Below are 14,493 nucleotides of genomic sequence, written 5' to 3'. Positions count from 1 at the left end.
ATTACATGACAAAGTTTAAATCTATTACAAACCACTTTTCTATTACGTTTTTTCATTCATTTCATAAACGGAATATAATCTTAAATTGTTGTTAGTCGGAGTGTATTTTCTAAGACCCAAACCGGGAAGTTCGGGAATCACTGATAATCAGACATCCTTTCTGGGATTACCTTCTCGTTTTTCTTTATTTAAACATTAATCATGTCCGATGAGGAAGATGATTATATGTCCGATGCTTTCCTCGGTAAAATGTAAGCGATGTATTATTGATGATAATTGTATTTAAACGTGTGCCGACTATTTTGGTCTGCTTTTTGTTTATGGTAAAATATTCAATCGCAATTAAATAGTTTCTTCTTATATTTAGCCTGGTGTAAATTAATGTCTAATAATATAACAGTACGCTAAACATGAGGCAACGAAATGCGGTAGATGGACCTTATAAACTCGAATTGAACTGGATAGTAATTGAAAAGCAGTCGCGAATGTTAATCACATAATTACTGTAAGTACAATTTTGTTATTGTATTGACGACGTTTTACTCCTGTCAGGCAAGATGTCAAACCAGGTGTCACGATGGTGCGGCGAGTAAAAGAAGCAATGAAACGGGAAGAAAAGCACAAAGAGAGCAACATTAAAAACCGTCAAAAAACCTTCAAGGAGCAAGAAAAGGAAAGCCGTGAAACAGCTTTACAGAATTCAATCAGTAATGACAATAAGGGATTTGCACTTCTGCAGAAAATGGGCTACAAAGCTGGACAAGGCCTTGGGAAAGAAGGTAAGTTTTCTTATCTACATATTGAAATTTGATCTGTATTTTATATTTGTTGATGGAAACGTTTTTTTTTTTTTACCTATTTAGGGGCTGGCAGAGTTGAGCCAATTCCATTGAATATTAAAACAGGTAAGAAGGCATTTTGTCATGTTTGTGTTATGATACCTCTAATTGACAGAGGTGAGCATTTTACATTTTATTGCTGGTCCGTCATTTACAGTCCTGTCAGTACATTATTCAGTCATTGTGGTTTAGGAAGTTTAAGTAAACTTTAATCGTCGGTCCGTCAGCCAAATGTTAAGAGCACTTCCATCATCACTTTTGGCATTTCCGTAATCACTTCCGTACCTTCTGTCATCACTTCAGTTGCATTTCCTGGCTAAGAGCCAGTCAGGGTGAGGATGTTACTTTGTGATGTGCCCATTGGTTATTTGAATGCCATCACCTCGGAAACACATCCCAGAATGCTTTGCTCGACAATGTTGGAAGCAAATAATTAATTCAAATCATGTATAAAAAAAGCATAAAATAGCACAAAAAACAGCACTGAATCTCTTAATACGTCATTCTAAACATCACATATTATTTTAGGCCTGTATGAATATGCTGAGCAAGATTGCGTGCAGTATGCAGTTCAAATCATGAAACCATGACTCTGAATTGCTGCACAAACATTGACTTCCCAATCATGCTCAGCTGGATTCATGAGAAGAAAGTGTTGCTCACGCTCATACATAAAGGGGTTTTTAATCTCTTAATAGTATCCACAATCATAAAAATCTTCTATTTCTGCGTTTGTTAAAGTTTGCAACATGTACTTAAACTTGCTGCCTATTTAGGCAGTGTTTACGCTTTCATACTCCCAAGCACAGTATATGACGGTATAAACGTTTCTCAGAGATTAGGATCATTTACTGGAAGTGATAAACCATTTTTGAGACAGATGGTGATGATTACAACGATTAAAGTTGATTGGTCAGAAATGACGGACTGACTACCTCTGCTAATTATTGTATGCTTTCTAAATGTTTTGTCCGATGAAACAGACAGAGGTGGCATTGGAATGGAAGAGGCAAAAAAGAGAAAAGCTGAGGAGGAGCTTGAGCAGTATCGAAAGAAAGTACAGGCCAAACAGCAAAATGAGACCAAATCTCTGGAAGATTTTAGGTGAAAACTGAGCACTGGTCCATCCTACGATGCCAATGTTTTATCATCTGTCTTTGCTCATACTGTTTTCCTTTCAAGGTCAAGAGTTAGGACAGAGAGAGAGGAACGAAAAATTGAAGGTGACCTCAGACGAAGTCAGCGTGCCTGTGAGCAATTGGATTCTCAGAAGGTTCGAGAATAATTGGTTCGAGTGCAAAATAAACTTGACATTACAGTGATGTACCAGTCCAGTGGTACATAGTTTGTCTTTTCATTTCAGGGCATCACAGTCCCCAGGGAAGAATGGTACTGGCCTAAAATAGGGGATGAAGAGGAGTTGTCTGATCTTAAGGAAGAAGAAAACGAGGAAGAAGAAATTTTGGAATTAACGGTTAGTGCGTATTTTAGAGGAGCTTTAACATGAAAAGTCAAATTTTAGGAGCTTTTAACCATGTTTCAATGTTGACAGCTCACCCTAAACCAGTGTTCCTGAATTATATTTTGCCAAGCCCTACTATTTGAGAAACACTGCCCTAAACAATCCCAAAGTATTATTTTTCCTCACTGATGCATTTCTAAGCATTCCTTTATTTTGTACTTTCACACTGGCCCCACCCATGCAGATGAAAATGACAGGAGCAAGACAGGAGGAAATCGTATTTCCCCAACACCTCCCCCTACCACCTGTGCAGAAGAAACTATATACCAACCTTATCCACGTCTTTTAGTTTCATTTTTATTCCAGAGCTGAAAGGGATAGATTTTGCACTTAGTAAACAGCAACGCTATATTTATTAGCTTCAACGGTTTACCGTAGAAAATGCTGAAGTAGTCAAAATGTGTGTTTGGGAGCACATAGCCGGACAATCAATGTCAGTAGTAAATAATTCACCCGCTGGCGGAACTATTGTTATAAGGACTGAGTTCCTACAGGGACTGATTTAATAGGAGGAACACGTGTTAGTGAGAGTGGTGTATTGACGCCACTTTGCATTTTAATGTCAGTAAAATGCCTGTTTTTTGGCGCACATTATTCACACTGTTGGAATAGTTTCCATCATCCGTGAGCCTCTTGAGGATGAGCAGTCAGTAGCATGTATTGGCTGGCCGGCATTGAACCCGTCATGAAGGAGGTGAGGCAGCTACACGGTAAACAAGACGTTTTACTTCCTAGTTAAAAATATTGGTACCTTAAAAACTCATATTTCATAAGAAAATAATTCACCAACGTGCCAAATATCATTTATATGCACATATTAAACTGTGGAAACTCTTTAAATATCTTTGACCCTTCATTTGGTAATCTGTTCTGATTTCTAAGTAATTTATTTTTTCTCCGACAGGCCTTTGATCAATTGCAAATCCTGACGTCGTATTTAAGAGGGATCCATTTTTACTGCATATGGTGTGGAACGGCCTATAATGGTAACCTTGATCATTTTTCAGAACTTTACCCCCCCTCCCCCACACCACCACCTTTTATATTCTTTGTTGATACTAGACTGAAATATTTTCGTTTTTCCAGATGAAGAAGACTTGTTCTCGAACTGTCCCGGTGATACAGCAGCAGAGCATGAATGAACTTCAATCAATAATGTGCAGTAGTTTCAGATCTGGAGTCTTCTACATTGTGAAAGGGACAATAGGCAACAGGAAGTAGCAGCAATGCTGTATGGAGGAACTCTGATTCTATTATATCTTATATTTTATTTACTTTTCTTTGTAACAAGGTTTTATATAAATGGAGATTAAAAAAAAATTCCATGATGTCTCGTAAATGTCTTAGTGCTTCCATTATATTTCATGTTCATAAAATTATACACAATGAATGTACATGTGTTTCTAAATGTTTTCACTTTATTGAAGTTTCTCTAGTGTGCAGGTCCAAAAAGGTGTCGTATCTCCTAGAGTGTTTGGCAAGGCGCTGAGGTGGCTGGATTTGAACCCTCCACCCGAAAAGGGGCAGCGGAGCAGACCGGAAACAAGTCAACATGCTGACTTGGCCGTGGGACCACCCCTTTCGGTGGACCGGCGAATTAACAACATAGAAGCGGAAGACACACCAGCACACCATCATTTTCGCCGAAATCCGGGAATGGTCCAGAGATTTACTAGGTTTTGAAAAATTGACTTGTAAACTGCATTAAACAATTTGGTAATGTTGTGCTAAATTTTCAAAGTGTTGTTGACGTGATAAACGTGTGCGTGTTTATCCTGGTTCATACTCGAACGTGCAGGAGTATTTCACAAAGGTATTTAAACACAACAGCATTAGTGTCAACTCTGCCTGCAATCAGAGCTAAATTTAAATGTGAACGATCCAACAATTTTTATCACCAAATGCTTGCAGTTGGGACAGACCCACTTCACTGAAAAATAGACAGTTAAGTTGTTGAATGACTCTTAAGAAGGTTGCCTTTTGGATTTGGTTCAACATTATTTTTTCTGAAGTTGTAGTTTAAAAAAAAAATCTACTTTGTATTTTGGTTGACCTAAGGTTTGAAAGAGGCCAATGTCTAATTAATATTGAATCTATGTTTGGCCTTCTTTTTTTCCTCCCTCAGTAAACCGGTGGGTCAGGAGAATTGCAATTACTTTACATGAATACATTTCATTTTTGTTTCAAGCAGAAATTCTTTTTATTTACGGTTGAAAAGCAGATGATTCAATATTTGATCAACCTTTCTGTATATCTACTTTTGGTATCAATGTCGATTCAATGTTCAGGCGAAACGTTTCAGACAGTAGTGCTTCAACATTGATTCACTCATATTGTGTTTTCTCTGTAATCATGTTAAATTTTAATACTGTACATTACTTTTAATGGAACTTAGTAATACGAGTTACAACGTTAAACTTTGTTATTTTACTGTAGGAGGATGAGTGATTTTATTTTTGTCCCCAGGAAGCAAGTACTGTACTTTTATTTTGTAGAAATAATTTGGTTCCGGCAGCGTGGCTTTTAAACGTTTATTGACAATGTAATGTGAAATGTAATGTGCTGTTTGAGTGCTGCCTCACCTCTTCCGTTCCTGGCTGCGAAAATAAAAGCACATTCTCCTACATATATATGATATGTCATATGTATTATGTATGTATTTATATGTTTAGCAGCGCGTTCATTTGGAGTCCACATAATACTGTATGCGAATGAGCAGTAACTGCGTCGTTAGCACATTCTGAAGCATATGGAGATTTATTTTTCCCGGGCGGCACTCGCAGCAGGAGCAAATAGAAAATAGTTTTTTTTTTCGATAATCGAAACCGAAACTTATTCTAACTAAGAGACACTTGAAGAGTGACGGTAAGTACTGTATGAAACTGTCCCGGTACCTTTTTTTTTTTTTTGTGTTCACGTTTGCATGTGACACCGAAATGTAAATGATTGATTATGCTCCATTGATTTTAGATATAGTTCCATGTCATATGATGGATACAGAAAATTACGTAGCTAAATTGAACGAATACACACAGAGGAAACGTGCGGAACTGAAGTACGAGGACATGGGAACCGGTGGCCCGCAAAATAAAGCGTGAGTTGAAAATAATTCGATTTATAATAAGAGTCGAACGCATGGCACTTGACATGTTTTATTAACATTACATTATAGTTTTATTATAAAACATTAGGTACGTAGCGGCGGTGGTGGTGGGAGCGCGGTGGCAAGCATTCAAGATACAGTGGTTATAATGTTAAATGTTTGTTATTTGTTGATTAATCTCAGATTTGCTATGAGAGTTGTGGTCAATGACGAGGCATATCCAGAGGGTGTGGGAAACACTAAGAAGGAAGCCAAACAGAATGCCGCCAAATTTGCTTTACAAAGCTTATTGGAAAAGGTTGAGTCAGACTGCACACACAATTCGGTATATTAGTTGTATGTGTTTTGAAGAGATGGATAGAATAGTTTTTTTTTTTTTCAACAGGAGCATGCATCTCAAGTATCTGTCGGACCAGTCAGTCAAACAATTAAAGACCACGTGTCCTGGCTCTATGGATATGGTCAGAAAATAAAGATGGATGTCAGATTTCTTGAATCGACAAAAATTGGATCATCCACGTCCTTTCAGTAAGCCCCAATAATGCTGCCAACTTTTAAATGCAGGGTTACTGATGGAATGTTTTGCTTCTCTAAGATGTAGGTTTTTGGTTGGGAAGATTGAGTATCCACTTGCCACTGGGACAACAAAGAAGGAAGCCAAGAAAGAAGCTGCTAAGCTTGCATATCATGAAATTTATGAAGCATCAATGGTAAGAAATCACACATTGTAATCATGATCTACCAGCATGTGCACAGATACACCCAATTAGTTGCTCTACTATAGCTCCAGAACTTTTGTCCTGAATGAGAAAAAAAATACGTATTACCACTTCCTCCTAAGAAGATGTATTTTTTTTTTTATTTGAGTTGTGCAGTATTGGTGTCACATTGCTGGTGGAAATAGAAGAAAGGTAGATGATATAGCTTGATGTCATTTTTGTAGAAACCTCCAAAACATTTTAGCAAGGCTTCTTAGACTTCCTATATAGTCAATGTAGCTTTCCTTTCCCTCAATAGCTAATCATTTTACTGTTAACAAAAATAAATACATAGTTAAATCTAAACTAAAGTATATGAATAGTTGTGGCGTTGGGCTCACTTTTCTATACTAGAGCTCATGCCACCAAAATATCCATGCATGTGCTCCAGTCTGTCTGCCAAGGAAGTTTCAGAATGTCACAAAAAGTTATGTTTTGATTGTGACCCAAGTTTTCACAAAAGGCAAGTAAGTATTCCAATCGATTTATCAAAAAGAGTGTGTTTGTTTTCAGACTGAAGGTGAGAACCTGTTTGATTCTTTAAATCAACAAAAGGAGAAACCAGAGAAGTGGTGAGCACAAACCATGCTGCATTATGTTTGAAATCAGTTGACTAGCCTACCTAATTTGATGGGGTTTTTTGCAACATAGTGACTATACACCAAGTTCGAAGACTGAAGATGTTGGCTTTGTTGAGAGCAATTTTATCGGAAGTATCTACCATTACTGTCAGAAAACACATCGCATTCCAAATTTTATGGAAGTGGAGAGAAGCGGCCCAGCTCATAACCATAAGTAAAGCCCAGCCCCTATTTAGACACTTAAAGATACACAAACTCGAATCTCAGACACAACTAATAGGTTCTTGTCTGCACAGATTTTCCTACAGGTTGGTGATCGATGGCCAGGACTACCCTGTGGGGGCAGGAAAGACTGCCAAGGAAGCCAAGCAAAATGCTGCTCATTTGGCCCTTTCTGTTCTTGAAAAAGAAGACAGTGAGGTAGTATTTATTGGCTTTTGTTTTTGTTTTTTTTAAACATGACCATACAGTACAGTATGTACATTATATTGAAACCTCAATCTGTAATGGGATACAATACTCCCCCCCCAAAAAAAAAAAAATAAAAAAATCGAAACTTTATTTCACTAAAGGCATTGGGATTTTACATATCCAAACCAAATGTAAATACTGTACCAAAAAAATGTTTCCACCTAAAAGGTTGATCTATTTATTCATATTAATTGTACAGCTCACCTATGTTTTAGTACTTTTGTATCATACTTTGGCATACTATGCTACCTTGGTCGCATACTTGCATTTTTTCTACTGAGCCAGTGAAGCAGTATTGCAGATGATGATTCACATTATAGCAGCTAATATAAGAAGCCAAGTAAGTACACAATGGATTAAAATGTCATCATCGTGCACTTCACTAGAACCTGAACTGATCATCAGTTACATTATTTACGTTTTCTATGTGTCTGACAGGTCTTGCAGTCCTCTGCATATGACAGTAGTGCATCAAGCATGTTGTCCTCACCAAACCTGTCGTAAGTTACTAACCAATACATCAAATGTATACTTTTGATTACCAGAAACCTTTACTAGGTATACCTCTGTGCTTTGGAAGCCCTCTGGAGAATGTTTGTATGGGCTGTGATTTTATTGCCTATTCTTTGTTTGTCATTACTGTCATATGTTGTGGACCTCTTTTGGGTCTGGATTAAAGATTGATTGCACTTCTCTTCTTATTTTTGAAGGAGATCATTTAATGCAAAATTGAAAAACATGCCGGTGACCCCCACAAGTGGTTCAGTAGAGTTTGCGGAATCTTCTCCCAAAGTTCAGGTGTGTCATTACCAATACAATAAATGTTAACGTACACTACATCGAGAAAAGCCTTCAAAGTTTCTGACTATTTTTTTAAAACAATATAATAGGTTACGTGTGTCTAATCTGAACCGTTTTGTTTTTTATTCACTTTTTTTAACCAAGGGTAAAACTCCAGACTGCAAATCCAGATTAAAGTAAGACACCGTCTGAGTTCAGCTATGAATGAACGGATGATATATTTACACACGAGTTTTTCCTTTTTACTCTTATTGTTATTGTTCTCTCATTTTTTCCTCTTTTTAGAATTGCAGCAAACTTTCCAAATGTTTATGGACAACAGGTAAAATAAATTACACTGTAATGGAAATTTAGTCTTTAACACATCTTTTTTATCTTTATATTGTAAGGCTGGAAAGACTGTAGATTTCAAAGACGGTGAAGATAATAGTAAACAAAAATCATCCAATTCGAGGTATGTGAATTTAAGGAAAAGATGTATTTATTTTTTGTGGCAATCTTAGGGACAGGTATTATGAGGTTCCTGTTCCATTTAACAGGTTTGAAGAGGACTTTAGCTGTGTAGAACCCATAGGCAAGGGGGCCTTTGGTTCTGTTTTCAAGGCAAAACACAAGCTTGAGCAAAAGTACTATGCTGTGAAGGTTGTTCACTGTAAAGCGTAAGTAAAGTTTCTTCACCAAATACACTGTTAATTAATGAACACTTTGTGCTCTCTTTGCTGCTATTTACCATAATGTACTGTGGCGCATCTTAAGAAAATCTGTCTTCTTTTTGGCCAGTAAATCTTTACGTGAGATAACGGCTTTATCAAAGCTTCAACACAGTAATATTGTAAGATATTACACATGCTGGACGGAAGATACTGCTTGCAGTTATGTTGCCCAGTGAGTACTACTGAATGATTTTAAAGACGTTTGTTCTCCTCAATGTATTGACAACACGCACAAATGTTCAATCACTTTTTCTTTGGTCCTCACAGGTTTATTACAAATCCATCCACAAGGTCCCTGTATATTCAGATGGAGTTGTGTGACACCAAAACCCTCCGTCAACGGATTGATGATATGAACACCCAGAGTTTGAACCCTTCACAAAGAAGAGAATGCAGTTTGGATATTATTCAGCAAATTGTCTCAGGAGTCGAATGCATTCATGCCGAAAAGTTAATCCACAGAGATTTGAAGGTGAATAAATGATTTATTTCAGTTTCATACATAGTACAGAAAAAAAATGAAGACCAGTTCGAACAAAACTATTGTTAACTGAAAAAGAAATAGGTTGAAGCCCCAGGCTTGTTATTGTCTATCTTATACTGCCCAATAATTCACCTAGAACACAGGAAATATATAATGTGTCTCAATGCAGCAAAATAAATGAATACTACACTCACTTAAAAATCCCTAAATGGTTTACATTTGATCAATAGCCATATAAGGAGTCCTTGTTTTGCATTTAAATTTTTCTTCAACCCTAGCGGAGAACTACACTGTTACATCATCAAGTCAATTCCACAGTATTGCACCCAAAACTGAAACACTTATGTAATTTATGTTGGTCCCCACTGTCCCAAACACAAATCGACACCGGAAATGATTATTTCCATCTCTTAATGTAAAGAAATGATTGATACAAACAGGAAGGCTATTCTTCACAACATGAAAAGGGGATTTCCAATGCCTTCAAAAGCATAATCTTAATTAAAAGATCAACAAAATGCTCTCTGTAATCATTTGTAACTGTCAAATGCAAATTAATTTTAGGGATGCGCCACGAAAATATACCTCTTGGGCTTGATCATTTTTGTCCTGGAGATTTGCATACTGTTGTCAATGTGTGTATTTGTCTTTTTCTGAATGTTTAGCCAGACAACATTCTGTTTGGACTGGATAAAACCGTGAAGATTGGAGATTTTGGCCTGGTTACTGTTGATAATGACAGTGAGGAGAGAAGCGTGTGCAAGGGAACCCTATATTATATGGCACCTGAGCAGGTGAGAAAATCTGCACACACTGTGAAACGTCCAATATTGTCAATCGGACAATATATCATCATCTCTATAACTTTGGTGTGTATTTCAAAGTATATAAATTACTTTGTAGTTTTGTCATGCTATGCCAGTTTTTGTCAAAGAAGTAGTGTGGAAAAATTAAATACACACCCTCTATATATATATATATATATATATATATATATATATATATATATTGAACGAATCTAGAAAAAAGCTTCTTGCCTTAAACTAGTTCCTAGCGTGTTCGTTTTTGTTGAAAGATCGCCCATACCACAACATAGTGAAACAATTGATTTAATCCAGACAGAGTGGGAAAGTACACGAGGCCTCGGGCCAGTCCTGCCACAGGTCGGAGCAGAAAATGGCAACGTTTCACCTTCAACATTCAGTTCTTATACCCTTTTGGGGCATCTAGTCCCACTGTGGAATGCAAGTGTGTGTGTGTGTGTGTGCGTGCACGTGCGTGCGTGCCTGTCGGTGTGTGCGAGTGTGCGTGCGTGGGGGTCTGTTTGCGTGGGGATGGTGTCTTCAAAAGTCTTTGTTCTGCCGGCCGGCCATTCTTTGAAGCGGGAGGAAGTCTGAGCACCATAAAACCCTGACTGATATCTTGTCTTGAAGGCCACACCTAGCCTTTTGCCCATGGTGGAATGTTGGTCGGGGGATGCCATCTGTTCCTTTTGGAGGTGCCGACTTGTCTTTATTTCCCCTGGGCCAGGACCATATCTGCAAAACTATCAAAACTGTGGTTCCCAAAGTGACAACAAAGCCCCTCCATCTGCCCAAAATGATGACATGACAGAATGGAAGAGGTCGTTGTCCAACCTGGACATAGTTTTCAACTTAATAGACATTGCTTACACAAGAGGCTAAATTTGGTCATGATGAAGATTGATCAACTTTGCATTCCATTGGGTGTGGTTTCAACCAATATACAGTACTTTCAAACCCTGCTGTTATCTAGCTGCAAGCTTTGTTGGGACTTGCGGGGGATGCCGATTGCATCTAAATTGGTGGGGTCGTCCGCTGCACCCCAAGCGTTACTTCCTACATCAAAGCCTGCAATAGCACGTCGGCTCCGGGGGAGCCAGGACCACCAGTGGCTTTAGGAAGGCTGTAAAACACTCATGTTGAAGCACCAAGCACAAAATGGATAGAAGCACTGAAAACATTACATAAACTTAATTCAATTGCAGGAATACTACTCCATAATATCCCTGGACAGCGTACCCCCTTTTGTTAAATTGTTAGACAAACAATTGAACACCCTCAAAAAATACATAAACAACCCCAGAAAGCAGTTTTCAGGAATAAAGAGTGAACGGAAAAAGAAAATGAGAGAAGAACATCTAAAAACAAAACAGCAAAAAATAAAAATAATCCACAAAAAAATAATTCTCAAAGGGGCAGGACATGTCTTTGACACGTGGTACCACCTGTCCCCCAATGAGCCCAGCTGAATCTCATAAGAGGTCCATGCACTAATTTTGAATGGACCCAACCAATGGAAGGTCCAGCGCATGTGCCCCCCTCTCACACTGGCAGATGCACAATGCAAAGAGAAGAGACCAGTGACGACAGCTGCTCCCAGTAGGGTCTATACCCTTTAGGGATCCAGGTCTGGGCGGAGCAAACCCAAGGATGGACCCGGCATCAGACGGCCAGTCAGGAGTCCAAAAGGTGTGAACCCTTTCTGGTGATTTACAGATTGTCTGATGGAACACAACGCCAATGGCAGGGCTTGGAGCCAATTCAGCCCTGTCTGAGCGCACCTATATGTGAGGCGTTGTTTGAGTTGTATTCAAGCGCTCCACGTGGGCCTGTGATTGTGAATGCCACATTGGCTCAAATTTAAGTTTGGGGCCCATCATTTCCTCAACCGTAGCCAATGAGGTTGTAGTGAAATGTGAACTGCTGTTAGATCTAACGATCCGCAGGAACCTGTGAGCCGATTGATAAGAGCTTTGATCAAAGACAGCGCCTCCTATTGAGCACAGGGTTAGGTCTTTGGGGATCCTGAAAAAGTCTGGACAATAATTGATTGATTGATTGATCCTGAGAAAGTCTCGACAATAACTGAAAAATAATTAAAAAGGTACCTTTTGCCCTGGACTTAGACCGACATGTCAGTATAGTCCACTACATTATTGGGCACCGGCCGGTTTCTGTTTGATGTAATTTTGTTTTAGTCGTGGGGCCCACACTCTAAGTCTAACATTCCATACACCCCATTTCATTCATACGACAATTCTTTTCACTCTGTCTAACATTCCATACACTCCATTCATTTATACAACAATTCTTTTCACTCTAAGTCTAACATTCCATACAACCCATTTCAGTTATATGACAATTCTTCTCCTTCATGACAAATCATATCTAATTCTTAAACTAAAACTTTTAGCGAGCAGATCAGGGTGCCACCAGTGACGGAGTCTAGACAATATGGACACATTACTTTTGTGGGTCACTCCATGGGTGTGTGTGTGTGTGTGTGTGTGTGTGTGTGTGTGTGTGTGTGTGTGTGTGTGTGTGTATATATATATATATATATATATATATATATATATATATATATATATATATATATATATATATATATGAGAGAGAGAGAGAGAGTTTTGATGCTTTCAGGGCAAATCTACCATGTAAATAGTCATTTTTTTTAAAGTGGCACTTTACATCTTTGTTTAAAAAAAATGCATGCAATGCATTGGCTGGGATGGTAAAAACATCTTACAGACCTTTTGTGCCTAATCTCAGCTCAGAAACTAAAAGCAAGTGATGACTCCGCACTGATGTAAAATGCAAATGCAAATTTAAATCAAATAAAAACTGTGCTATTGAGTGATTACAGCTCTGCATAAGAAATGATCAAGAAAAGGTGCTCATCAATTGTCATTTAGCATTTTAGGTCTTTAGACTGCATGTGCATATGTGCGGCAGTCAGAGAACGCTGACTAAGTACTGCATACAAGTAATCTCACCAGTGTTTGCTTTCTTTTAACTGTTGAACAACTGCACTCTTTCTTTATTGCAGAAAGATACGACTGCTTATAACCACAAAGTGGACATATTTGCTCTAGGTTTGATTTATTTCGAGCTCCTGTGGTGCATGGTCTCCCGCTATGAAAGAGCACAGGTAAGTTAAGCTGTTATTGAGCAATGGTCCTAAAACGTAACCTCAAAGCAACTATAGATACGGAAGGCTGCCTTAGGCAGTGTGCTAATTAGGATGCAAATAAAAGTTAGAAGCTTGCACACGTTTTTTTTTTTAATTTTATATGATGCCACAGTAGCAATTTAATTTGCACTGGAGGACATTTAGAACATACAAGTAATCGAAAAAGAAATACAAGTAATCAGTGTAGCTCAGTCAGCCTTTTGGTTGTTTGAAACAGATAATTTGTTTAATTTGTTCCATTGAATCTATTCTATTGTTTCTTGGGAGTTTGGCAAGCTGTTTATGTGACATGTTCAGTGATTGATTTTATAATGAGGAAAATTACTTTCTGTGAAGTAAATGACTAGCCACATCATGTTGAAATGCAGTGCGGTTGATTGGAGTATGAATTTCACTCAAGCTCATTGGATATGTTCTTACTCTTATTTTGTCATTCTTTGGTAACCAGTTGTGGACTGATGTCAGAACCCAGAAAATCCCAATCGAGTTTTCCCAACAGTTCCCCACAGAGGTACAGCACATCATCACTGACATTTCATTAGCAAGATTAATCTGTGTCTCACAGGAACATCTTGTATGAATCTTGCACATTTTATGTATGTATGTCCTTTATGCATGTATGCAGATGTACACGTTTTAAAAGGCTGTTATTTTTTCATTTGCAGCAACCAATGATTAAGTCAATGCTTTGCTTGAGGCCAGAAGACCGGCCTGAAGCCAGTGACCTGAAGACCAACCTTGAAGAGTGTGTTAATGCACTTCAACTTGCTCAAGACAAAAAGACTGTGTAATGAATCCATCCATTCATCTTCAGGTGAGAGGAAGGATTTATCCTGAAACGATTGCAGGCCAATCACAGTCACATCTATGGACATTTCAGCGTGTTCAATTAATTGACACTCAGAGAAATCCCACGTAGGCATGGGTTGAATATGAAGATTCAAAACAGAAAGGCTGGAGCCGCCTCAACTTTTGAATTGTGAGGCGGATGTCCACACAGTCATTCACCCACTTTTTAATTAATGCACATGTTATTTGGGCTTGACACTATCAGGATTTGGTGGATGATCAGCAAGTTTGGAAAAAAAAAGGGAAGATTGCTTAGCTCCCTGGCTCACATATACAATACGGCCATGTTTTTCAACCGTAGTGTGCCGCGAGATATTGTCAGGTGTGCCGCGGGAAATTAGCACCCTCCCTCAGCAAAATATTGGCTGACAGTCTT

At 38.3% G+C, this 14,493-nt stretch overlaps 2 protein-coding genes across 3 annotated transcripts in view; both read left to right on the top strand.

Annotated features, from left to right (window-relative positions):
• The first annotated feature begins 105 nt into the window (after window positions 1–105).
• On the top strand, window positions 106–3,694 carry gpatch11 (G patch domain containing 11). 2 transcript variants are annotated; one of them, XR_015866294.1, is made up of 8 exons: window positions 106–251; window positions 553–779; window positions 864–905; window positions 1,823–1,943; window positions 2,022–2,112; window positions 2,203–3,055; window positions 3,266–3,347; window positions 3,448–3,480. XR_015866294.1 is itself a non-coding variant. In XM_088420652.1 (8 exons), exons 1-8 carry the CDS (start codon window positions 202–204, stop codon window positions 3,501–3,503), a joined length of 780 nt encoding a protein of 259 aa, XP_088276778.1. In that variant the 5' UTR covers window positions 106–201; the 3' UTR covers window positions 3,504–3,694. The 2 variants fall into 2 exon arrangements, 1 of the variants encoding a protein (XP_088276778.1); XM_088420652.1 differs by having other exon boundaries at window positions 2,203–2,313; window positions 3,448–3,694.
• Window positions 3,695–5,145: 1,451 nt separating this feature from the next.
• Window positions 5,146–14,493, top strand: part of eif2ak2 (eukaryotic translation initiation factor 2-alpha kinase 2) — a 10,256-nt gene continuing 908 nt past the window's right edge. Inside the window, exons 1-20 of the mRNA XM_088421733.1 lie at window positions 5,146–5,226; window positions 5,332–5,455; window positions 5,648–5,762; window positions 5,850–5,992; window positions 6,060–6,174; window positions 6,736–6,794; window positions 6,874–7,017; window positions 7,100–7,223; window positions 7,713–7,774; window positions 7,985–8,072; window positions 8,220–8,251; window positions 8,361–8,397; window positions 8,465–8,529; window positions 8,615–8,734; window positions 8,856–8,960; window positions 9,056–9,260; window positions 9,938–10,066; window positions 13,125–13,226; window positions 13,717–13,779; window positions 13,934–14,493. The exon at window positions 13,934–14,493 is cut by the window's right edge and continues 908 nt beyond it. Coding sequence (XP_088277859.1) covers window positions 5,349–5,455; window positions 5,648–5,762; window positions 5,850–5,992; window positions 6,060–6,174; window positions 6,736–6,794; window positions 6,874–7,017; window positions 7,100–7,223; window positions 7,713–7,774; window positions 7,985–8,072; window positions 8,220–8,251; window positions 8,361–8,397; window positions 8,465–8,529; window positions 8,615–8,734; window positions 8,856–8,960; window positions 9,056–9,260; window positions 9,938–10,066; window positions 13,125–13,226; window positions 13,717–13,779; window positions 13,934–14,059 — 1,941 coding nt within the window. The 5' untranslated portion in view covers window positions 5,146–5,226; window positions 5,332–5,348 and the 3' untranslated portion in view covers window positions 14,060–14,493. The remainder of the gene's footprint in view (window positions 5,227–5,331; window positions 5,456–5,647; window positions 5,763–5,849; window positions 5,993–6,059; window positions 6,175–6,735; window positions 6,795–6,873; window positions 7,018–7,099; window positions 7,224–7,712; window positions 7,775–7,984; window positions 8,073–8,219; window positions 8,252–8,360; window positions 8,398–8,464; window positions 8,530–8,614; window positions 8,735–8,855; window positions 8,961–9,055; window positions 9,261–9,937; window positions 10,067–13,124; window positions 13,227–13,716; window positions 13,780–13,933) is intronic.

Source organism: Hippichthys cyanospilos, chromosome 8 (genome assembly GCF_059441005.1).
Source record: "Hippichthys cyanospilos isolate Australia breed blue-spotted pipefish chromosome 8, RoL_Hcya_1.0, whole genome shotgun sequence".
In the NCBI taxonomy this organism is placed as follows: Eukaryota; Metazoa; Chordata; class Actinopteri; order Syngnathiformes; family Syngnathidae; genus Hippichthys; species Hippichthys cyanospilos.
The sequence above is the reverse complement of the archived record's forward strand: the minus strand, read 5'-3'. Positions and strand labels throughout refer to the sequence as shown.